The 26,111-nt window shown below is 38.1% G+C and overlaps 1 protein-coding gene and 1 non-coding gene across 2 annotated transcripts; one reads left to right on the plus strand and one right to left on the minus strand.

Moving 5' to 3' along the window:
* The first annotated feature begins 13,348 nt into the window (after positions 1 to 13,348).
* LOC140582263 (uncharacterized) lies at positions 13,349 to 19,925 on the plus strand. The gene is made up of 15 exons (XM_072706540.1): positions 13,349 to 14,131; positions 14,705 to 14,916; positions 15,009 to 15,222; positions 15,406 to 15,481; positions 15,578 to 15,849; positions 16,083 to 16,148; positions 16,402 to 16,475; positions 16,709 to 16,771; positions 16,846 to 17,051; positions 17,169 to 17,271; positions 17,384 to 17,546; positions 17,661 to 17,764; positions 17,846 to 17,993; positions 18,072 to 18,198; positions 18,286 to 19,925. Exons 1-15 carry the CDS (start codon positions 14,078 to 14,080, stop codon positions 18,573 to 18,575), a joined length of 2,172 nt encoding a protein of 723 aa, XP_072562641.1. The 5' UTR covers positions 13,349 to 14,077; the 3' UTR covers positions 18,576 to 19,925.
* A 3,600-nt stretch (positions 19,926 to 23,525) lies between these two features.
* Positions 23,526 to 23,608, minus strand: trnal-uaa (transfer RNA leucine (anticodon UAA)). Its single transcript has one exon. It is a non-coding gene; the product is annotated as a tRNA-Leu (tRNA).
* Positions 23,609 to 26,111: the final 2,503 nt, after the last annotated feature.

Here is a 26,111-nt window from a genome sequence, read left to right on the forward strand (position 1 = left end):
TTGACAACTTCCTACCTAATATGGTAGGTCTAGATGTTAGAGGTTAAGCTTGATTTATGCTGGCTATGTAAACTTAGTCCTGCAAATTTACAGCAATATTGCTGTCTTGTGGCATTGGTCAATATAACAGAACTACAATAATGCTTTGTCGTTTTTGTAGGCTTTTCATTTAGATGGGATTTTAGCCTCATATATGAAGTAGTATGTTAGTTGTGCTGTTACCAGTATTGTGACTATGAAATCCTTTATCAGCTGCCTCAGACAGTAACACAAGCATAATAGTTTGTTTCAGACAACTGTAGACTATTATAATTTTACAATGTGTATAATGTGTTTTTTATTATGTCTCTAATGAATAATAATAAATATTATAATTATTAATACAGTCATCATTGTTAAGCATGTTAAATACACATGTAAATGTCAGAATGAATTTCAATTATGGTAGGTGAAACAGGCAGTAAAGGAAAAACACATACAAAAAGTATTACAATGACCTGAGCAACATTTAAGATAAAACATACTACACTATAATGACATTCTATAGTAAATGGCCATAATGTATAATATTAGCCTGCTGTATGTATGCAGTACCTGGTGTGGCAGCCTGTCTACTGCCATTAGCAGAAGCAGCCTTAGTACACCAATATAGGATATAATATGGAACCCTTTGGTGAAGTGCCTCAGCCGAAAAGAATGTGTGATTTGTGTCAGATGGTCTAAGTATTCGGTAGAAATAGGCACCTGCATACCTAATATTTTAAGTCTGGATCATACAAGTTAAGCTTACTTTATACTACCTCAGTGAACACATGCTGTCTTGTACTGTATATTCAAAACAACAGTGGCTTACTCCATTTGTAAAGTATTCTTCTAGACATGAGAAGCCTTGAAAGAATTTAATGGCATTAATGAAATAGAGGACAAACTGCTGGCAAATCTATAAAAAATAATCAAAAAAAGTGCACTATAAATAGAGCACCATCTCCACCTACTAGCCAATTTAATACAAAAAAGTGAAAAATCTGCTATATATACTGCCTGGCTTATAAATATAATCTGATAATTTTCTAAAAGTCAATAGCAGAAAAATTAAAGGAGCTTAAAAATATGGACTGAGGTGAAGGGAAAGTAAACAATTCTTTGAAAGTATTATGAAGGATATTTCAGCTGAATTAGCCAAGGTAGGTATTAGACATACTAGGACAGTGGCTGTACTGCTCCCGTTTGACTGATCACCACCAAACTTGGAAGGTATGTCTGTAGTCCAGTGATACAGAAGTGAATCAAATTTTGTAAGGATCGGATGAAGCATGCCTGAGATTTAGCTGTTTGATTGAAATGGGCATGGAAATGGTTTGGCCAGCAGGTGGAGGCAGCGCTTCATTTTAGAAATGCTCTTTAATATTTTCAGGTCTTAAGTGTAAATTAAGTCTGATAATGTTGTATGAGGCAAATGGGTGAAAAACGAAAGGAAATTAAAAATATGGACTCAGGTGAAGGGAAAGGTAACAATGCTTTGAAGGTTTTATGACAAAGAAAGACATTTCAGCTGAATTTGCAAAGGTGGGTTTTAGACATATATGAACAGTAGCTGTACCGACCAAAATGTGCTGGGTGGGCAAGATAGCGCCCCCATCTGGCTGACAGACTTGGGTCAGATGGTCTGAGTAGTGGGTAGGAATTGACATCATCCGACCAAATCTGGTTGGCCTAGCTCTTACGGTTTCGGCTGTACATTCAGTTTTACGGCAGAAAAATAATAATGATAACTGCAAGCAGTGACAATCGGGTCCAAACCTAATGGACAGAAACAATGGAGAGGAATGAAGTGAATGGCATAAAATTAGAAGTTCACTAATTATTGGAAATGAAGTACAGACTGTAACTGATGGCCAATGCATTTAAATAGTCAGAAAATAGGAAATGCTACTATGAGATGATGATACGTAACATTTGAACATTACCGTAGAAATGTTTATCAAGGTACGATAAAGGGAAAATGGTAGATGAGAAACAGAAGGGAAATGTGGTGACTAGCTGTTGGGAGAAATATTGCAATTGCTGCAGTGTACACAGGCTGAAGTAACATTGAAGTTTGATAGATTTCTAAAAGTGAAATGGCAGGAATATTTAAGCAGATTAAAAATATGGACTTAGATGAAGGGAAAGGTGATTAATATTTAAATGTTTAAATAAACAATAAGGAGATGTCAGCTGCATTAACCAAGGTTGGTCTTAGACATATTAGGACAGTGGCTAAATTGGAAATGAAGTACGGACTGTAACTGATGGCCAATGCATTTAAATAGTCAGAAAGTAGGAAATGCTACTATGATAAGATGATACCTGACATTTGAACATTACCGTAGAAATGTTGATTAAGGTACGATAAAGGGAGAAGGGTAGATGAGAAACAGAAGGGAAATGTGGTGACTAGCTGTTCAAAGAAATTGCAATTGCTGCAGTGTACACAGCCTGAAGTATCACTGAAGTTTGATACATTTCTAAAAGTGAAATGGCAGGAAAATGAAAGTAAATGAATATGTGATTAATCTTTGAAGGTTTGATGAAAAATAAAGAAATTTCAGCTGCATTAACTATTAGTTTTAGACATATTTTTACAGTGGCAGTAGCGCACCCGTTTAACCGAATGTCACCAAAGTTGGATGGTCTATTCGTAGTCCAGTGCTATAGAAGTTAGTCAAATTTTATGAGAATTTGATGAAGTATTAATGAGATTTAGCACAGTTAATGAATTCGGTATGTAAATAGTGTGTCCAGCAGGTGCAGTTAGCACTACATTTGATAAATGGTAGCATGCAGTCCCTGGTGTGGCAGTTTGACTACTGCCATTAGCAGAAGCAGCCTTAGTACACCAATATAGGATAGAATATATAACCCTTTGGTGATGTTCCTCAGCCCAAAATAATGTGTGGTTTGTGTCAGATGGTCTAAGTAGATGGTAGAAATAGGCACCTGCATACCTAATATTTTAAGTCTAGATCATACAAGTTAAGCTTACTTTATAGTACCTCAGTGAACACATGCTGTCTTGTAAATTTAAAACAACAGTGGCTTACTACATTTGTAAAGTATTCTTCTAGACATGAGAAGCCCTGAAAAAATTTTATGGCATTAATGAAATAGAGGACGAACTGCACCTGCTGGCTATATTATAAATTTTTTAAAAAAAATTGCAATATAAATAGAGCACCATCTCCACCTACTGGCCAATTTAATACAAAAAAGCGAAAAATCTGCAATATATACTGCCTGGCTTATAAATAAAATCTGATAATTTTCTATAAGTCAAATAGCAGAAAAATGAAAGGAGCTTAAAAATATGGACTGAGGTGAAGGGAAAGTAAACAAGTCTTTGAAAGTATTATGAAGGATATTTCAGCTGAATTAGCCAAGATAGGTATTAGACATATTAGGACAGTGGCTGTACTGCTCCTGTTTGACTGATCGCCACCAAACTTGGAAGGTCTGTCTGTAGTCCAGTGATACAGAAGTGAATCAAATTTAGTAAGAATTCGATAAAGCTTGCCTGAGATTTAGCTGTTTTAATGAAATGGTAATGGATATTCTGTGGCCAGCAGGTGGAGTCAGCGCTCCATTTTTGAAATGATATTAAATGCTTTCTGACCTTCTCATTTGTAAATGAAGTCTGATAATGTTGTATAAGGCAAATTGGTGAAAATTGAAAGGAAATTAAAAATATGGATGCAGGTGAAGGGAAAGGTAACAATTCTTTGATGGTTTCATGAGGAATAAGGACATTTCAGCTGAATCTGCTAAGGTGGGTCTTAGACATATATGGACAGTGGCTGTTGCGCCCCCATTTGACCGATCACCACCAAACTTAGAAGGTCTGTCTGTAGTCCAGTGCTGCAGCAGTGAGTCAAATTTTATGAGGATTGGATGAAGCATGCCTGTGATTTAGCTGTTTGAATGAAATGGAATTGGAAATAATGTGGCCAGCAGGTGGAGTCAACGCTTCATTTTAGAAATGCTATTTAAAACTTTTAGGCCTTCTCGTGTAAATGAAGTCTGATAATGTTCTATGAGGCAAATGGGTGAAAAATGAACAGAAATTAAAAATATGGACCTAGTTGAAGGGAAAGGGAACAAATCTTTGAATATTTGATGAGAAATAAGGAAATTTCAGCTGAATTCGCTAAGGTGGGTCTTAGACATATATGCACATTAGCTGTAGCGCCCCCATTTGACTGATCGGCACCAAATTTGGAGGGTCTGTCTGAGGTGCAGTGGTACATCAGTGGGTCAAATTTGGTGATGATCAGACGAAGTCTGCCTCAGATATAGCTGTTTGATTGAAATGAGCATGGAAATGGTGCAGGTTTGGTGTAGTTCGTGGCCATAGCACACAGGTAGGTCAAGTTATTTTTATAAATTATCCATAAGGGCTGTGTTGTGATTGATCTAATACCAGAATGACCTACTTGGGCTGGACATTGTAGTAGTTATAGCAATATGTTTTTAAATATCACAAGGGAATGCAAATGACAATCATTAGGCATTGCATATATCTTGATTTGGCATGACTAACAGAACTTGCAATACAAAAGATTTCAACCAGTCATATGTCACTGTAACAGAAATGAGAAAAATGTAAGTTTAACTGATTTTGCAGGTTTATACAGACATGTTATATTGCTGTAGCGCCCCCGTTTGACCGATCGGCACAAAATTTGGAGGGCCCTTCTCCTTTAATGTCCTACATTATATATTTAAGTTTGGTGATGATTGGCTGAGGCACACCTGAGATATAGCTGTCTGATTGAAATGGGTGTGGCACCAGTATGGTTCCGGTGTGGCTGGTGGCCGTACCTCATGGAAAGTTTATGATTTTTAAAATAATTTTATATAGTGACTGTCTCCTGATTTAAATGATACCAGATTTATGTAGATGTGGTGAAAATCATAGGAGGTTAAAGAAAAGTCTTGTTTTCAAACTGTTATAAAATAGGCAAAAAGGGCAATAGTTATAATGAAGTTCTTTATACCATTAAATTTGACATGAGCTAGTGGATATGATTAGCAACAATTCTCAATTTAATCTTTAACAGTTCAGGCGAAATAGGCAGAAATGCAAAACTTATTGCTGTAGCGCCGACATCTGGCTGATTGCGGTGTCCTTAACAGGGTATGCTAAGGGTCGGGAATCAAATGTGACAGCCTGTTTTGGTTGAGATTCGGTATTGTTTAGCCTGTCAAATGGCTGCTTCATTTTGATTGGCTGATGATGACCATGATTTTATGATCAATGACTGCTATGATATATGCCTGATCTCAGAATTGGTTGTAGTACATATCTGCCAAATTTCAATTAGATTGGTCAATGCAGTCAGGAGATATTGGCAGTTTTTAGTTGTAGCGCCCCCTATTGATGAAATGGGGCCAGCTTTATATCTTGTCCCCAGAATGGCGCTAGGAGGAAGGATTTCAAATTTGGTTAAGATTGGTTAAAGCAGAGCCAAGTTATAGCAATCAGACTGAAACTGGCCAAATTTAAGCAGAGTTTGGGCGTGGCTGAAGACCGTATGATACAGAAATTTCATGATTTTTTTAAAAAAGTCTTTATCAGCTCAGAGAACTGATTGGTTTGACACCTCATATATCTGATTTGGAGAGACGGCGCAAGACTTAAAGGCAGAGGTCAGTTTTGCAAATTATGCAAATTAGCAAAAAATCTAAGTAGGCGGAGCTTCATAGTCCAAATGGCAAGTTGGTAGGGAATGGCTGTCTGTATCAGCAGAAAAAAGAATTTCAATTGTAGGACTAATAGGACAGGAGATATGGACTGAAACGCGTTGGGGGGCGCTAGAGCGCCCCCAACTGGCTGACAAGACTGGGTCAGAGAATCTGAGTAGCGGGTAGGAATTGACATCATCTTACAAAGTTTGGTTGGTCTAGCTCTTACGGTTTAGGCTGTACATTCAGTTTTACGGCAGGAAAAAAATAATAAAAAGAAAAACCCTAAGAAAAACAATAATGGTCCATAAGCATTTCATGCTTTGGACCCTTAACTAGAAACTGCAGGCAGTTACTGAAGGGTCCAAAGCATATGACAAGTAGGACAGGTAGGACAGGTAGGACAAGTAATAGAGGAATAACGGCAGAGGACTGGTGACCAGGGTAGTAGAAAGTCAGACACAATTAGACTGCCATAACAGGGTGGAGATTTAGCGTAGCTCTAATGCGACAGGAGATGTAGGGCAAACCGTAGAGGAGGATACTAACAAGTCAGACAGAACTACAGGTCAGCAGATGTCAGACAGAACAGAACTTGTTTAGGTCAGATGGTTTGAGTAGAAGGTAGAAATCATGATGTAGATTGTTTAGTGTCGGTCTAACAGGTCAGGAAATGTAGAACAGAATGTTCAACCCTGTGGTGTAGTGCCTGAACCTGACTGAATGCATTGTTTTGGTCAGATGGTCTGAGTAGTAGGTAGAAATCAGGATATAGATTAGTTAGTATCGGTCTAACAGGTCAGCAAATGTAGGACAGAATGTAGAACCCTGTACAGGGGTGGAGTGCCTTAGCCTGACTGAATGCATGGTTTGGGTCAGATGGCCTGACTAGTTGGTAGATTTAGGCACCTTCATACCTGGTCTGGTAAGTCTAGATCAGTGGTTTTCAACCTGTGGGCCGCGGCCCCCTAGTGGGCCGCGACGGTATTGCAGGGGGGCCGCCAATTATTATTAATAGAAATTGTAATATTGTTAATATAATAAAAAATGTCTAGTCAAAATCAAATAAATCATAATTTGATATATAATTAAATAATGAGAAATTAAATAATAAACTGTTACTATGCGTTCACTATTCGAGCTCGCTGATTGGTTTAATAACAACCCGCCAACTTAGACCAGGGGCGTCGTAGTGGGGGGAAAAAGGGGACTGAGTTACCAGGGCCCCATGTGGGGAGAGGGCCCCTAAGGAATCTGGAATTTTATTTTCCTTTAAATATTAATATTATTCAAAGATCACAATAAATGTTGCTAACTAATGTAAATGTAATTTTTGTGGGAAAATAAATCGGTTGACGGATTGAATTGTGTCCTAGCTTACAGTGCCTGAGGACAAGCACCCTCACCCCTTGCAATGGTTTAGTCTTCACCGGGCTTTTTAACTAGGCGCATTTAATTTAGCGGTCATTCTGATGAAACAGCTAAATCCGTGTTGGAAGATGATGCCAAAGAAAGCTAAATCCGGTTTTCAAAAAAGAAAAGAGAGGCAGGAAAGAAACAAAAAAATAAATGAGGGAAAGCAACTGCTTAGAAACTTTTTTTCCCAAGAAACGTGAGCCCAAATGTGAAAGCAAATAGCCTACATTAAATGAACTGTGATTATTAAAAACTTAAATACCACCGCGAAATTACACATAGCTTAACATGATGTACTCTAGATAAGTGTATTTTTTTTTGTTTGCTTAACCCCCTGGGTTACACGGCATCGTCGGCATAGATTTGATCTTTTTCGCTGGCAGCTATGTTTTTACACAGCACCACTATACACTATGGTGTATTTTTCTCCACTGCCAACAGTTTGGATCAGGAGTTGGTTATTGTAAAAGAAGTAATGTGCATGCAGGTGATATTTGTATAGCTTTATCTACACCAGTGCTGTCATTGCAGTCAGATCTTGTACTACAAGTAGTAGAAGCTGTCCGACTTGGCTGCAGTCAGTTTATACTGCACCCTTGCAGCAGCCGGTAGATCTTGCTCCACGCCATGTTAGCTGCAGACAGACTTAAGCCGAATTTGAATGCACCCAGAGTTTTGAGGGGACGCTATGGGCTGAACCATTTTTCAAGAAAGAGGAGGGTGTAACGTTCTGCAATATATTTAGTTTTTAAATTCATGTTTAATGTTAATTGTAGCTAGACTTGTTCAAAGCGTTAATGGCAACATATTTTAATAAACAACATAGTCATATACAAAGTTAGGGTGGCAATAGTGGTGGGACATGCCACCCCAGTAGATCCGCTGCTGCTCATCTTGCTCTTCCATGACAGTAAGCATAACTGTAAAGAGCAGCCATCTTTCGCAACTATACAGATGGGCAGAGTGCAAGCTTAGATCAGCAGCCTTTCAAATCGCATGCACAGAGGCATAGCTGGCTGAGCCACACCTAGCACAACTAATCAGAAAACAAAAAGAAAAATATTTGGTTTGAACCTGTTTCCGAAATATTAGTACATGACATGGAGAGAACACATCCAAGCCCAGTCCAGCAAGGTGAGGCAGCGTCTTTACCATCTAAGACAGCTGAAGAAGTTTCAGATTTCTTAAGCGATTCTTAGGACTTTTTACGCCGACGCTGTGGAAAATGTGCTGACCCAGAACATCACATCCTGGTACAGAAACAGCCATATACAGGACATGAAGGTACTACAGAAAGTGATTCAGGCAGCAGAGCGCAGCACCAGATCTTCTCTACCGTCTGTGCGGGACATTTATACCAGGAGATGCCGGGGCAGAGCAACCTGGATTATCAGAGACTCGTCTCATCCCAGCAACTGTCTGTTTCAGTCAACCAACAACTTTAGGAGCATTATGGAAAAAACAGAGAGACTCAGGAGGAGCTTCTATGTATCCTCACGCTGTAACTCTCCTTAATCAGGACATGCCACCACTATACCCTAAGTACCCTAAGTATACACAATCCTTACCAACTGTCCCAACTGTCACCAATCTTCTGTTTTTACCTGTAACTACATTTCCATCCACCTGCTTATATTCATAGTTATGTCACTTGCACTTTAAATACAAAGCTCTGTCATCGTATGCACATGTAGTTTTTAACTTTAAGTTTATTTACTATATTTGTACTTCTGTATTTTTCTTATTTTTAGCTGTTTTAACTTTTCAGTTTATTGTAAGATTTTTAAATGTTGACTTATTTTTAATTTTATTTTACTTTTGATTTGATTAGCACAGTCTAAGGGTTGTTCAGAATACATTTCAGTACATGTTGTACTTCTATAACCATGTATGTGATGAATAAACTATCTTGTATTATGTTTCGAACACTTACCAAAAGTGGACACTTTCAGTACTATAAAACAGACACAAAATATCACTTTATCATTTATTAACAACAAACAACTCAAACGACATGGAATAAATAGCTTCATAAACTGTCAAACAAAATTTGAAGCACGTAAACGATATACAGCATATGCCACATACAGAGCATGAACAGCATTTCATGCACACACAAAAAAAGTGACACTTCAGTCTGCATCAAATCAATCATCTCTTTTGAACTACAACTGTAAAACACTGCAACACGTTAACAATCACCATGTATAATCAAACAAAACAAACACAATGGAAAAGTAAATATTTGAAATTACGGCTACTCAGGTACAGAATTCCCAGGACCATCAGTCATCCATCTTTTCCGGACGCTGCTTTATGCATGTAATTAAGTCGTCTTCATTGAAGACGACACAAAACTCCGCCACGTTAATAAAATGCTCGTCGATTTCCTCCACATCATTCATAAGACAGCACAAGTTGTACTCGGTAAGATACGCCGTAATTGCACAATTACTTACACTCAGTGCGTGATCTTTGCCGGTTGTTGTAAGACACAACGTACCCGAATATGTCGGTAAGTAGGACGACGACTTCTGCATGAATTTGCATCCAACGCATCTATGCACCGCTGCTTTTCTAGGAAACTCATCTTGCTGAGCCTTACACTTCTGACAACGCCGTTTACAAATTATCTGGATTGCTGTCACAGACCCTAATAATTCAGAAACCCTCTCGCCCTCACAAAGTTCGCCAAAATCACTCACGTCCATACTTCCAATTTCTGCTATTGTGGTGGACGGAGTACCCGACAGGAATATTTTCCCATCCCTGTCCCTTGTGGAGAAGTTTGTAAACCTATACGACTTTAGAACATCCATTTCAGTAATCTGTCCATCCCACAAAGTCAGTATTGTGTGTCCCGTTCCGTCGCTGACGTGAAACTCCTTCAGCTCCCTGTCAATTCCCTTTACATTTACAATCTTCGTGCATGTTCCGGGTGCTAAAACTTTCGCTTCCAAGACACCGACCTGTTACACAAATAATGGCACAAAAATTACTACTGCAAAGAAAATATGACCGCTTACTTCGGAACATATTCTATAACACATTAGAGTCAAATTGAAATTACTGAAAGTTCATTTGAACTTTAAGGCAAAATAAAAACGACTTAAATCGTCCCAATTGTAACTTTGTACTACACCAACCGCACAACCTACGTTAATTATAATTTAAAGCCTCGTTAAAGACCGCTTTCCATACTTAACAGTACAAAGCGTACTTACAGTCTGCCTCGGTCCAAGCGGTTGCACTTTAGCAATGTTCATCTTTGAAGTGCTTGGAGGGGCCCTCGGCAAAAACGGCAGGTTGACTACTTTCAAGCTGGTACTTCTATTGCACAATATGTCAAACCCATCCGGATCGGCGTAGCCTGAAAAACATAACAGTCAGTAAACATGACATTAATTTAGGCGGAATACCACTTGCTGTGAATTACAATCGCATGTGGTATTAACATTTATGTTAACAAAATTACGACTCACTGATGCTTCTCTTCACGTTGCTAAGCTTTATTGCGGTGTTGTTCTTCGAAGCTTGGGCAAAAGAGCAGTGCTTCTCGGGCGAAAAACACACAACCTTGTGGAATTCATCCCTTCCAGTCTGAAGAACAGCATTAAAATATTTCACGTTACGCTGCGAAACTTTAGTCGAGGAGACCAAGTGTAAAAAGCCCTCTAAATTTTCAGACTCAAATTTTGCAACTTTAGCTGGACTGGCCATCTTCAAAAATTTTTGCGCGCAAGCGATGTTCTGTCTACCCGCAAAAACCCCAACATTTATACTACTTAATTGACTAAATGATAAAGTCGGAAAATCCCTCCAAATATTATTGGAGGGATTTTCCCACTTTACCATTTAACATTTATACTATTTAATTGACTAAATGGTAAAGTGGGAAAATCCCTCCAAGTATTATTGGAGGGATTTTCCCACTTTACCATTTAACATTTACACTAGCCTACTTAATTAACTAAATGGTAAAGTGGGAAAATCCCTCCAAGCATTATAAATATTGGGGTTTTTTGAGGGTAGACAGAACATCGCTTGCGCGCAGAAATTTTTGAAGATGGCCAGTCCAGCTAAAGTCGCAAAATTTGAGTCTGAAAATTTAGAGGGCTTTTCACACTGCGTCTCCTCGACTAAAGTTTCGCAGCGTAACGTGAAATATTTTAATGCTGTTCTTCAGACTGGAAGGGATGAATTCCACAAGGTTGTGTGTTTTTCGCCCGAGAAGCACTGCTCTTTTGCCCAAGCTTCGAAGAACAACACCGCAATAAAGCTGAGCAACGTGAAGAGAAGCATCAGTGAGTCGTAATTTTGTTAACATAAATGTTAATACCACATGCGATTGTAATTCACAGCAAGTGGTATTCCGCCTAAATTAATGTCATGTTTACTGACTGTTATGTTTTTCAGGCTACGCCGATCCGGATGGGTTTGACATATTGTGCAATAGAAGTACCAGCTTGGAAGTAGTCAACCTGCCGTTTTTGCCGAGGGCCCCTCCAAGCACTTCAAAGATGAACATTGCTAAAGTGCAACCGCTTGGACCGAGGCAGACTGTAAGTACGCTTTGTACTGTTAAGTATGGAAAGCGGTCTTTAACGAGGGTTTAAATTTTAATTAACGTAGGTTGTGCGGTTGGTGTAGTACAAAGTTACAATTGGGACGATTTAAGTCGTTTTTATTTTGCCTTAAAGTTCAAATTAACTTTCAGTAATTTTGAATGTGACTCTAATGTGTTATAGAATATGTTCCGAAGTAAGCGGTCATATTTTCTTTGCAGTCGTAATTTTTGTGGCTTTATTTGTGTAACAGGTCGGTGTATTGGAAGCGAAAGTTTTAGCACCCGGAACATGCACGAAGATTGTAAATGTAAAGGGAATTGACAGGGAGCTGAAGGAGTTTCACGTCGGCGACGGAACGGGACACACAATACTGACATTGTGAGATGGACAGATTACTGAAATCGATGTTCTAAAGTCGTATAGGTTTACAGACTTGTCCACAAGGGACAGGGATGGGAAAATATTCCTGTCGGGTACTCCGTCCACCACAATAGTAGAAATTGGAAGTATGGAGGTGAGTGATTTTGGCGAACTTTGTGAGGGCGAAAGGGTTTCTGAATTATCAGGGTGTGTGACAGCAATCCAGATAATTTGTAAACGGCGTTGTCAGAAGTGTAAGGCTCAGCAAGATGAGTTTCTTAGGAAAGCAGCGGTGCATAGATGCGCTGGATGCAAATTCATGCAGAAGTCGTCGTCCTATTTGCAGACATATTCGGGCACGTTGTGTCTTATAACAACCGGCAAAGATCACGCAATGAGTGTAAGTAATTGTGCAATTACAGCGTATCTTACCGAGTACAAGTTGTGCTGTCTTATGAATAATGTGGAGGAAATCGAGGAGCATTTTATTAACGTGGAGGAGTTTTGTGTCGTCTTCAATGAAGACGACTTAATTACATGCATAAAGCAGCGTCAGGAAAAGATGGATGACAGTCATGGTCCTGGAAATTATGTAGCTGAGTAGCTGTAATTTCAAATATTTAGTTTTCCATGGTGTTTGTTTTGTTTGATTATACATGGTAATTGTTAACATGTTGCAGTGTTTCACAGTTATAGTTCAAAAGAGATGATTGATTTGATGCAAACTGAAGTGTCACTTTTTTTGTGTGCATGAAATGTTGTTCATGCTCTGTACTGTATGTGGCATATGCTGAATATCGTTTACGTGCTTCAAAATTTGTTTGACAGTTTATGAAGCTATTTATTCCATATCGTTTGAGTTGTTTGTTGTTAATAAATGATAAAGTGATATTTTGTGTCTGTTTTAATTATAGTACTGAAAGTGTCCACTTTTGGTAAGTGTTCGAAACATAATACAAGATACTTTATTCGTCACATACATGGTTATAGAAGTACAACATGTACTGAAATGTATTCTGAACAACGCTTAGACTGTGCAAATCAAATCAAAAGTAAAATACAATTAAGAAGAAGTCAACAGTTAAAAATCTTACAATAAACTGAAAAGTTAAAACAGCTAAAAATAAGAGAAATACAGAAGTTCAAATATAGTAAATAAACTTAAAGTTAAAAACTACATGTGCATATGATGACAGAACTTTGTATTTAAAGTGCAAGTGACATAAGTATAAATTCCTGACAGGGGCCAAGCGAAGTATGGATTATTGCTTTAACGTTTTGTGTTTTTCATGATGTACGATCCGCGTAATCAGCTTTTATGTCTATTTCGTAAAATTGGCCATTAATATTAAGTAGCGTAGATTATATGATCATTAGCTCGTCAACTTCACGGAGGCACCTAACCTGATGTATTAGAAATACTGCAGTGTCAAGCAGGTTGCAATAGGTTCTTTAACAATGTGTGAAATCAAGATAGAAGTAAAAGTGGATTAAGCTACACAGAGCGAGTATCATTCAAAATAATAATATAATAAATAATGACTTACTCTGACCCATGCAAGGAAATCAAGCTGCAATGTTGTGCGGTAAAATATTATATAGTAATCATTTGCGTGATGTGACATGGATCTGAAATAATTTAAACCAAAACTATGGAGTAAGATCGCTGTCAAAAATAACTCGTAAAAATGTACGTCAAATGTACGTTTCACAAGCGTAAATAACGCCTTGCGCCTCTGAAAATTACGCTTGCTTCTGAAATTTACGCTTGCGCTTCTGAAAATTACGCTTGCTTCTGAAATTTACGCTTCTGAAAATTACGCTTGCTTCTGAAATTTACGCTTCTGAAAATTACGCTTGCTTCCGAAATTTACGCTTGCTTCTGAAATTTACGCTTGCGCTTCTGAAAATTACGAGTGGATTCTCAAGCCTGAACAACCTGTCAAAATACGTCATTGGACGTACAAGGCATTCTCTATCGAGGAAGAAACAATCGATTTTTGTTACTACGCATGTGCCGCAAAGCTGGAAAGATGGAGAACCAACCCAACCCGCCGAATTCACAGGTATTTCTATTAGTTTACTTGTTGTTGCACAACACTTTTTCTCGGTGTACAGAATGTAACAAAATTAAGGTAAAGTATGTTATACTTTATTCGTACTAATTATAGTTGGTTATTATTTATTATAATATTGTAATGGCCAGACAACATGCGTAACTCAAAAGAGCACTTTAATGTACCCTGTACGGCCGCAGCCCACACCAAACTCGCAAAAGAACAGGATCCAACAGAAAAAGAACAGCAACACTTAATGTTCCCCAGTATATATAAGGTTGTGCGGAGCCCGCCACTTTTCCTTTTATCCACTCCGCAGGTACCCCACATTCCCGCTATCTCCAAACCCCCCGAGATTGGCTGAAAAGGGGTGGGAGGACTGCCCTATAATAAACATTAAATAGTCCTAGTCCTCTAGCCGCTACAATATGTTGTGACTGTCTTAATTTCTGTCATTGCAGAAATGTGTATTTTGGAGAGTAGGCTATACAGAGAACTGGAATGTCTATGACATGTATTAAACTTTTTATGTTCTGTTGTATGCATGTGTTTTTTAAAATTAATCTTTATTTTTGCCTGTAGGTTCATTTAGCTGAAATTGTTCATACAGCACAAAATTTAGTGAACTTGCTGAGCACCCATGTAGGGTACCCAGGGACTGCTGTTTCCACTGCTGCACAGAGTAGTGCTCAGTTGAGTGTTCAGCCTCAGGTGCAGAGAGGGGGACAGACAGAGGTGCAGAGAGAGGTAGTGCCATCCGGCTCCTCCAGTTCAGTACGGCAGGAAATGGCTAGGTAATATGCTCTTTAGTGAGTTACCAGGGATGTACGTTATGCTGTGTTATTTGAATTCTTACATTTTTCCTGTTCAAAATGTTCATTTGTAGGTCCTTCCCAGGATTATTCAGGAAGGAAATAAAGGGGAAAAAGCGGTATGCTCCATATACGAGTACACGTCCAGCCAAAAGCTGCACCATCAACTTTTTTTTACTGGACCAGAAATATGACACAACTCCCAAGGCAGATACAGAACTCCGTTTAATGATGGCTGGCCTTGGGAAACGTTCCATAAGTATACCAGAACATTTTACACACACGCAGGTAAAATAATTAATATATTTGTGAATTCTATTGGTATATCATTTATCTTGTTTGAACAACTGCATGTCTTGGGTCAGCTGGATCAGATGGATGACTATATTGCAAAAAGCAATTTAATATTTAAATTTTTCACATGAAAATTTAGAATCATAATTAATTATTAAATTTTCCCTATTGTCAAAGGTATCTGACATAATAACAGGTGCATTTCCAAAGCTAGCAAGTGTTTCTGGTGGCTGGGTACTCCAGAAAAGCTCAGGTATGTCAATATGTATTTTTTTTGTCAGTGTTCTAGGCTTTTGAAAATAGAGTTTACTGTCTTTTTTAAAATATTCTCTTTTATACTCTACTTCAGGTGGTGGTGGACAGAGGAAATTATTAATCATTACCCCAGATCCAGATGGCTACTCAGGGAGGCAGTTAAAAGCTGTGAGCTCAAATGGGAAGAGTACCATGTACATTGTACCTCTTCAGGACAAAATGGATACCTCTCCATTACCACCAGATGCAGTGGAGTTTGAAAACATGCCCAAGGAAAAATGTACCACCTGCAAAATAATGTTTCCTCTTCCGATTTTGCCAGAACATATTAAAAACTGTGAAGAGGAACACATGAACTTTGGGGAGGTAACATATTCCTTTTTAAATGACACAAAAAACAGATATTAATATTTATTACATTTGATGCATCACTAAACTGTCAGTACCTAATATTGGAGTGCAGTGGAATTTTTGTCCTGCATTTCCAAAATAAAGGATAGGGAAGGTACAGCGTGAAATATTTAGGAAATTTAATTTTATTCAAAAGTGGTATTGAGTTGTTAATAGATTAATTCTACTGTTCTGATATACTGTGGTAGGATGTCTCTGAAGAAGAAACTCCAGAAGAGGTGGTATGTCTATCTGATGGAGACACAACTGACAGTGTAAGATATTTCACAGTAGATTTAACTAAAGTACGATTTGTAATTCTCAGTCTAGTCATTTCTAGAAAGTATAATTTTGGTTAACTTTATATAAATTACATTTTAATCTATTTTAATCTTTGTGTAATGTTGTTATTCTTTAAGTAATCTCTTTGGTATTATTTGGTACAGTGAATGACAAATTGTGATGTAATGCAGACAATAGAATACATTTGGGTACAGAGTACATTTTGACTTTATCTTTTACTTTTAGAGTATGTGTCCTGTTTGCGAAAAGGTGTTTGCTAGAGACATCATCGAAATTCATGCTTCAGACTGTGGATTACGGTATATCATTTTGGTCTTAATTTTACATAGCTTTGTAGGTTTGTGACTGAAAAAAATAGATGTGTCTTTGGCCATTACAAAAAATCCAACATAGTCCTTACTGAGTGTTCTGCATGATTTATCCTATTTTCTTTGGAAGGTTGAGCAATTTTTTTGCAATTTTTGCAATTGCCTGTGCTGGGTTGTGTACAATTATCAGTTATCTAAATTTAAACAAACCTTTATTTATGCAGGATTGCGCAGTGTACCAGCAATGAGGAAACTACACCAACAAAAGTGACACAGTGTTTCCAAAGGTATTATTGATATTACTCCTTTTGACTAGTATGATTTTTTCAATGGTATGTTAATTTTTTTTTCTCATTTGAAGCTGTGAAGACATTTTAAATTGCATCAGCTCCCAAGTTGATGATGTGGACACATTTTCTGTATGTGTGTCTCGGCGTGACATCTTCCATCGAGGCATGCAGCAATGGCAACGGCAAAAGAAAGCTTCCCCAAAAAGTAAACTGAAAGTCACTTTTTTAGGGGAAGCAGGTGTTGATACTGGTGCCTTAAGGAAAGAATTCTTAACAGGTATGGTAAAAGATGTAAATACACCTTACTTTTCCAGCATTGCATTACTCCTGGAGTAGATTTAGAAATTATGTTGGTTTATTTATAAATATTTTAACCAATTTACATGTGTACCAGAAATGCTTTCAGAAATTGAAAGGAAGCTGTTTGTCTGTAATGGTGATGGAAAAGGGAAAAACCCTGTTTACTGTTTGAACAGCTTAGACCAGAAGTATTTCAGGTAAGTTTTCTAAATGTATACAGAACTCACAACCAGCTGTATATGTTCATGTTGTAACACTGCTGTGGGGTATGTAGAATATTTGACTTGAATGTTTTTTCTCATTTTCCAGGATTGCTGGAGAAATAATGTCAGTGAGTCTGGCTCAAGGTGGGCCCCCACCTTCCTTTCTTCGTGAGTGGTGCTTTCAGTACCTGTGCTCTGGTGATGCTGACCACTTACAGGTCTGTACCAGTGATGTTTTAGATATGGAGATGTCCCTGCTTATTGCAAAGGTAAAAGTTCCACTTGGGACATTAATGCACATTTATGAATGTACACACAACCTTTGTTTACTTCTAAATAGCAGGATGCTGTTATAAACAATGCACTTATTTTTTTTGTTTTAGGTTAATGATGCCACTGAAGACAGCATAACAGACCTGACTGATGAAATTATAAACTGTGGATACACAGGAGTTGTGTCTCTGGAAAAGAAGGACCGTATTGTCAGGTATTTATGAGGAAGAAACATTTTGCACAAGTGTTGACTTGTGTTACCAAACCATGTCATTTGTCTGTGTCCTCTGTACAGAGCTATTGTACTACATTACACCATGAGGGTTCTCCCTATGCTGGATCAGCTCAGAAAAGGTCTCCAGCTTTACGATCTATTGGTTCTCATGGAGAAGTATCCTGACATCTGCCTTCCTCTGTTTGTTCCAGTCCATTCTGATGACAGAGTAATTTTACTTTTTTAAAACTAAACACTCTCCTGTATTCTAACAAAAACAGAATATCACAACAGTTCTTTCTCTTAGGTCAACTCTACCTTCATAATGGAAAATTGCAAAACTCTATTCAGTGAGAAGGGTTCTGTCAGGTATAGCAACGAAATATGCATCATGAACTTTTTCCAGGATTACCTGCAGGACATTGAGGATCATGGTATGTACAGTATACTATTATTAAAGTATTATTAATATGTATCTATCATCTCTAAATAACACATTTCATCCTCTTTATATATTTAAGAAGACGACAAGAATGTGGATGAGAGCCAAGCAAAAATCACTGTTGGCGGGGTTATGCAGTGGATTACCGGACAAAGTCACAAACCTATTCTCCCACGAGAAAAGGAGGAGTTCAAGATAATTGTTAAATTCAATCATGACTGTGATGTAGACCATACTGTGTGCTTTCCAGTTGTGAGTGCATGTTCTAGCACAATAATATTTCCAACCGCTCATGCAAAGACCTTTGAGGATTTCAAAAACATTATGGATTTAGCTTTATGTTATGGACAGTCATTCGACAGGGTGTGAGACCACCACACTGGTCAGACCTACAACTACAGACAGCTTAAATTCTTTAATAGCTTTAAATTCACATAGTTTTTCTTCAAAATATATGCTGTTATTCTGAGATGTAAATGAATGGCTACAGTGACAGCCATTGCAAATAAATAATGTAACTGATTTACAGTGTCAGGATTCAATGTATCGCATTCAGACATACCCTTCAGATGACAAAATACTTTCTACATATTGAACCATTGCAACATAAATGTCTCGTCCAAAAGATTCAGACTGTGCTGTAGGATTGATGGCAGTTTCTATTCTATCCATCACTGTTGGGGTCATTGGACATTCAATTTCTGGAAGTTCAATTCCGTGGTGTTCCTCATTCACATAATCAAATGATTCCCAGTCTGTTCCATACAGGTCCAGGTTCTATAAGACGTTGGGAGAAAATATAGAAAAGAATATATTCAGATAAAATTATAAGATGCAGTCCGTATTTCCAGTCAGTTTAACAATAATACAATAATTTCAACCACCTGCACATTTTCTTCAGCCTCAGTGGAAGGGGTCTGCATATGCCCCAAAACCCACAACTGGTTTGGAGTTAGTCCTCCTTCTGTGCGCAAGGGGTGATTGTCCCACCCTTGACTGAATGTGTGCAGATCATTCTGCAGCCTTTTTATGAAAACGTAGTGCACACAGAAGAGGTGAAGTGTATTTGATATATCCAAAAGGCAGTCTTCTTCAAGGCTGTGAAGAACCTCATAATATATCTGTGTAACACTGACCCAGACATCTCTCCACAGACGTTCAATTCTAGAAATTTGAAAAAAACATTAACTGCAACTGACAAGCTATGCACTAATGAGAATGACACTGTTTTCAGTAACATCAATTTTAATAAAATGCATTAACATAAGTTTTGTATTTTTCTGTCACTAGTTAAAAGTGTGTTTTTGCTCATATGGCTTAATATCATAAAACATGAATGTATAAAAACCTGTAAAAAGATGTTGAGTCTGAACTCAGAAGAAAACAACTATAGCAATTCTGGAAGGGCAAATGGACATAATCTAGCCTTAAATCCAGCCTTGTCAGGAGTAAATGGCTGTAAAAAGAAACCCGTATTTTATCTGACAATATACATTACTTAGACTTTAATTTTTGGTATGTCATACCTTTGGTTATGCACGCTTTTTCCAGCGATGAAGCTTCCCCTTCCTGTACCTTTTACTGTGAACATGGTTTCTGCTATTTTGACATTCTCTACACCTTCATCACCTCTCACCCTAAAACAGTGTACAAAAGGCACATAGTTGGTGCTTGTATATGGGGATAATAGTAAAGTTATTAAAAAATATTTTTTATGTATAAAATATGCATCGTTTTTTGTTTTACCGTGAAGGCCAGCCATGATTTTGTACCGCCTTCAGAAAAAATGAGAGGGCTGTACTTGAGCGATTATTTGTGGCTGGTTCCAGGTACATGATCTAAATATAGATGCACAAACAATGTATGTCAAATGTGTTAAAATATATTTGTTAAACACCACGTTAAAGCATACATTTGCTTTTAAATTGCATTTGTTTAGAGATATTAAGCTTGTGGTTAACACGTTCAAATAAATTTAGAAGTCATTATCCTTACTGTGAATCTTTAATATCAGTATAACTAATAATAAAAACTCAAAATTGCAGAAGTGGTGCAACAGAAACACACCTTTCTGGAGTATCCATCTATACCCCCAAATATGACAATGTTGTACCTTGAGAGAGCAGAAACACACAGACCAGAAAATGTTTTTAACTTATGAGCAAGACAGTTTTTATGATTGGAGCTACTATTAACTCTGTAATGCATAAAGTGATAAAAGTGTCTTGATAAATACTTTTTAAAATACCTTATGAGTTTGTGGTTAGTGTCCACATGAACCAGGGACAGTGGGCCTTGCACAAAGTACGTCCTCCTGACAATACAGCCAAGTTGAGTCATCCTTTCCAAAATTCCAGGAGCGTCAACTCTGTGCATGCTTTCTTTGACACGACTCCACTGAACTCTGTGTCCTTCTGCTTGTAGACACCCTTTAACCATACGATATCCAGCAGTTGGTAGTCTTCTTTTGATAGACATGATTAAATTGTCCAGCTCTTCATCTGACACACCACTGTATGTTGACCTGGTTGACAAGCCCAACTCCCTCATACGTCTAAAGATGGTTGCCTCACTAACACCTAATATATTTGCTATACAAGCCACTGGGAGTGGCATATCAGTTAGAAATCCAAGCAGTTCACCTGAAAACACAAATTTTGGACGACCACGACCCTCACACCCTTGTCTTACAAAGGCAACAAAGTCCTCCTGTGCAAGGCTTCTCTGCAGCTTTCTTTGAAGGTCAGACAAAGTATTTATAATTTCAATCGGAATATCAAAAACTGTTGAAGCAGATGTCAATATAAACATTTCTTGATTGATGACATACAAGAAGTAGTCCAAATCCAGTTGTGGTTGATGTAAAATGCTAATTATCCTGTGTCTGAGTCTGTCCAGTACTTGTGTCACCAATGATACCTGTTAAAGCAAATATCAACAAAACTTAATAACTACTACATGCCCGTGAAGTGGTTTGTGCTCACTGAACCGTAAGCTGTATGAAAAATCTTATTCTTATGAAAACAAAATTATAACTGTTAGCCATAGCTACAGTACACTCTTTATTATTTATCAGAAAATAACACTGTGTACTTAAATGTCCATCTCATATACATGAGACTATTAACAGCTTAGCCTGACACATTACTAGACAGCAGCAGTGACATACTTCTGCATAATAAATAACCAACTATAATTAGTACGAATAAAGTATAACATACTTTACCTTAATTTTGTTACATTCTGTACACCGAGAAAAAGTGTTGTGCAACAACAAGTAAACTAATAGAAATACCTGTGAATTCGGCGGGTTGGGTTGGTTCTCCATCTTTCCAGCTTTGCGGCACATGCGTAGTAACAAAAATCGATTGTTTCTTCCTCGATAGAGAATGCCTTGTACGTCCAATGACGTATTTTGACAGGTTGTTCAGGCTTGAGAATCCACTCGTAATTTTCAGAAGCGCAAGCGTAAATTTCAGAAGCAAGCGTAAATTTCGGAAGCAAGCGTAATTTTCAGAAGCGTAAATTTCAGAAGCAAGCGTAATTTTCAGAAGCGTAAATTTCAGAAGCAAGCGTAATTTTCAGAAGCGCAAGCGTAAATTCCAGAAGCAAGCGTAATTTTCAGAAGCGCAAGCGTAAATTTCAGAAGCAAGCGTAATTTTCAGAGGCGCAAGCGTTATTTACGCTTGTGAAACGTACATTTGACGTACATTTTTACGAGTTATTTTTGACAGCGATCTTACTCCATACAAAACGCACTTGTAATAATCCATAAACACCTATATTATTCAGGTCACACCGAAAATAAGGCAGATATTCGGTTTTGAAACGGTCGACGCACTATATATGCCCTGCTCATTTTCAAAGAGCGGCCTGTCACCTCTTGATTAAACTTTTGTGAAGCAATGCTAATTCTTGGTCGTTCCCCGTACCTTGTTAAACATCAGCGACTGTTTATGACTACACCATATGTCTAATAGCCTGGGAGCGGATGATTCTACCCCCATGTTTAATGGCTTGTGAACGGATGACCATAAAATGCTTTTGATGTATGTTGATACATGCCGTTCACTAGCTTCTACAGCAATTAAACACAACAGTGTTTGTCCGGGCGAACAGCCACGCACCGACCGAGCAAGACAGTGGAGCGAGGCCTGTATACACTGCCATAATCATGTTGCGAGAATGTTACCCCGAGTTCAATGCTTACCCTGTCTCGCCAGCTCGCACTGTGCCCATGTCATCACTGTTAGAAAAAACGCCAGCAGTTTGTTCAAAAACTTAACAATTTTTTTCCTGATAGATTCGAGATGCTGGGGATCGGTTACCCATAGTATATGCTGCTTCCGCTGTCTCGCTTGTGAGGCGTCCATGTTGGGTTAGGCAGAGGGGCCCATCGCTGGATAGAACGCGATTCTTGCCGTGTCTTGTTTTATGAAATCTGCAAAATTTTGTCGGCTAACTTCCATATCGAATCTTGAAGCAAAAGTTTTTACACAATGTTTCTCGTGCATGCTGGTACATTTGCAAACAGGCCAGACAGCGCTTGGATCGTCGGCGCCACATTTTGCTAAAACACGAGTTAAGCCCTAAAACTTATTGTCTAGTCTATTCACATATTTTGTATCAAACAGTGTATTAAAACAGTACATTTATGTTAAAGAGAATTATTTCTAGTTTAAAACATTAGTAGGCTTTGGCTATTTTCAGTACGACAATGTCGTCGGTGCCACATTTTGTTAAAGCACATGAATTCAGCCCTAAAACTTATTGTCTAAAAGTTTTTTTATACCTTTAAACGTTAACAAAAACAGTTAATATCTTTTTAATTTTATTAAAAAAAAATTAAAATTACAAGTCTATTTCTGCCTGGTTTTTCGCGATAAGTTGCGTGAACGCCTAAGTAATTAGCGTGTTTTGGGTCTGCATACACATTGCGGTCCTATACTTTCACCGAACTGAAGTTAAACTCTAAAGCCCTGATAGCAAAATACAAGTAAATACATCTTTTAAGATGTTTATTCCTTGTGATTAGCCGTCCGTTGATGAAATTAGCTAAATGTTGCTAAACAGTCGGGACTTGTGGTGTTAGAGTCCGACTTTCATTTTAATTAGAAATAGATCATTTTATACTGTGTCGGGTTTAGCAGTACCAAGTTACGGGTACGGCTCTTTTGTCATTGCAAGCTCTATCGAGATCGGAAACATTTTGGCCGTCGGTCGCCATTTTTGTCACAGATTTGACAGCAACGCTGCTATTTAAGTGTCTCTACGTGGAGAGCGAGTGAGAGAGAGAGAGAGAGAGCCCAGAAAAGGGTCTACCTGGGGTGGGGTTCGAACCCACACGGACATACGTCCATTGGAGCTTAAGTCCAACGCCTTAACCACTTGGCCACCCTGGTGAACATGGTACATATATGCATACATTTTGTCTATTTAAAAATGCTATTACAAATCGACTTTTATTTAATTTAGAAATATATTATTTATACTATTTACAAATAAGTCAGATTAACAAATAGAGTTAATGCGCATTCTGTCAGGATGGTGGCGTGCTCACACAATTAAGGGCCATGGGTTAGCGCTTACAATTTCAGCCGTCGCCATTTTGAACGTGTGTCTGCGTCAGGGCGCCTGCGTCACGCGTGCTGCCCCCACCGTGCTTCAGTTGACCCGCAAGTTTGAACAGGCAGGCAGCACACGGGGCAAGCTGCGGGGGTAAAATGTTTTCTTCAACCTAACACTGGTAAATATCGCTAAAAGTTTTTCTTGTTCTTCTTTAAACACATTGGTTAAATGTAATGGGTTTCAAATGTTTGTGCTTGTTTCGCATTTGCTCTTTTTGAGCTTGCTTAAAAGTTTGGGACTTGTGTCGTTTGTTTAAAATACGGTGTTTCGCTCGGGGCATGTCTCTACTTGTTTTAAATTCCGCCTGCTTTTCTTTCTTTCTTTTTAAATGTAACACTAAAGTTTTGCCCTAGCTTACGTTCATCCTGCTATATGTTTTATTATTCCTTAAAAACGTAATTAAAAATAACACATTAATAAAATACATGTGTAGGATCACACATACACATATCACAGGGCCTAAATTCCAGGTGGCCTGAGACAAGGCCGAGCCTGGTACGAGAGGCACCAAAGGGGGGTTACACACACAAACACACACACACAGATAACCAGGGAGGCTAGCACTCCAACTTTTATTGCCCAAAGATTTAGGGACCTACAGACAAGCAGAGTGGACTTCACGGACAGGGGTCCCTCGACTTGGCACACAACCCCCTCCCCATACATTCTGCCTTACATTTCACTCACCCAACAGACAAACACCCTAAAGGAAATTTCATTTAAGTTTGGCTTTTGTATACCCTGTATATTGATTTACTCACAACCAGGGCTTAAAAACGGGAAAAAAATCCATTCGGTTCACTCCGAGCAGAATCGATATTATACCGTTTCTGTTCTTGCGTTCCTCATTAAACAATACGTTCCGAAAACGGTTTTCTAGAAAAAATACCGGTTAATAAACGTTATTTTATTACACGGCGCGATAGATAGATAGTGTGTGCCTTTTAATAACATGTTTGGCATTATGTTTACAAATGATTAAACTAAATTCCGTGTTCGTGTCATTTGAACTTCTTGTCTTTAAAACCGAAAGTAAACGAGTTCACCTGGAAACTCGTTACAAATGCGCTAATAATTTTTTTAAAACAATTTTCTTGTTTGATAATACTATAGCGAAATAAGCCCCTTCAAGACCATCCGCTTAACATCCTGACCACACGGCTTAATCTGCGATAAAAACCTGTTGACTTATTCCTTACCTAATATGCATAATAGCCTATTATAGGCTATTTTCACTCAAAGCAGAACTCCAGATAGTTATGATTTTACATTTAATGCATAAAAGTAAAAGAAAACGTAATGCATTGTAACATTACAATGCATTACAGATGCACAACAACAGATTTTTTTTAACATTTAACACAACAGATCAACAACTTAAATTATAATATACCAAATAGTCTACTGGAAGACATTCTGGAGACATTTGAACATGTAGGCCTGTTGTCTTTGGCTTTTTCACTACGACCGCGTCTAGAGTCGTTTGTCCATCAGCTGCTGACCTTTTATTGCTGGTCGACTCAACATATTTCGTTGGATGCTTACGTTGAATGTGTCTCTGCAGGTTACCGCCATGATTCCCAGCTATTTCTGCCCCGCATCCTTTAATATTACAGATCGATTTATCAGACGATTTGTCATATGAAAAAAATTGACGAAAGGGATTTTCTTTATGGCGACCCATCTAAAAACAATAGACAATCAGTAATTATTTTTTGTAATTTTAACTACAAGTTTTAATTAGGCTACAATAACTTAAACCTAAACATACCTTTGCACATGAAACAGCCAGGTGCTTGGTAACCTTAAGCTCGTCGCATCAGAAAGGGCTCTGCTTATGACGTCTGCTTCGCGGGCATTTCACGTTGTATGCGTCACCGTCGCATTTGCACACACAATTTGAATTTGTGTTTTTGGTCTGCCAAATTGATATAATACAGAGAACGATAAAAATACCGTTATTAACCGGTTAATTTGGAATTTCTGTTTCCGTTTCTGTTCAGAACGATTAAAATTGATTTTGTTTTCGTTTTTGTTCCTGTTCAATGTCATTTGTTTTTGTTTTTCGCTTTCGTTCCTTGAACCGGTTCAGAGCCCTGCTCACAACTACTAGTCTCAATATACAGATAGGTTATGTTTGTATGTGTCCTTAGACAATCTCAGTGTTTTGTGTGCCACCCTTATAACCATGTTCACGGAGTATCACCTATTTTACCCCTTTACACTTGAACACGTATAAATTTAAATAAATAGATAGGTATAGCTACCATTGTATAT

This window comes from Paramormyrops kingsleyae, chromosome 24 (assembly GCF_048594095.1).
Source record: "Paramormyrops kingsleyae isolate MSU_618 chromosome 24, PKINGS_0.4, whole genome shotgun sequence".
NCBI classification, from domain to species: domain Eukaryota; kingdom Metazoa; phylum Chordata; class Actinopteri; order Osteoglossiformes; family Mormyridae; genus Paramormyrops; species Paramormyrops kingsleyae.

Coding starts and splice junctions, on each gene's coding strand:
- LOC140582263 (XM_072706540.1), top strand. CDS start 14,078: ATGTGCCGCAAAGCTGGAAAGATGGAGAACCAACCCAACCCGCCGAAT. Junction 15,223..15,405: donor AACATTTTACACACACGCAG/GTAAAATAATTA, acceptor CTATTGTCAAAG/GTATCTGACATAATAACAGG. Junction 18,199..18,285: donor GCAGGACATTGAGGATCATG/GTATGTACAGTA, acceptor TATATATTTAAG/AAGACGACAAGAATGTGGAT.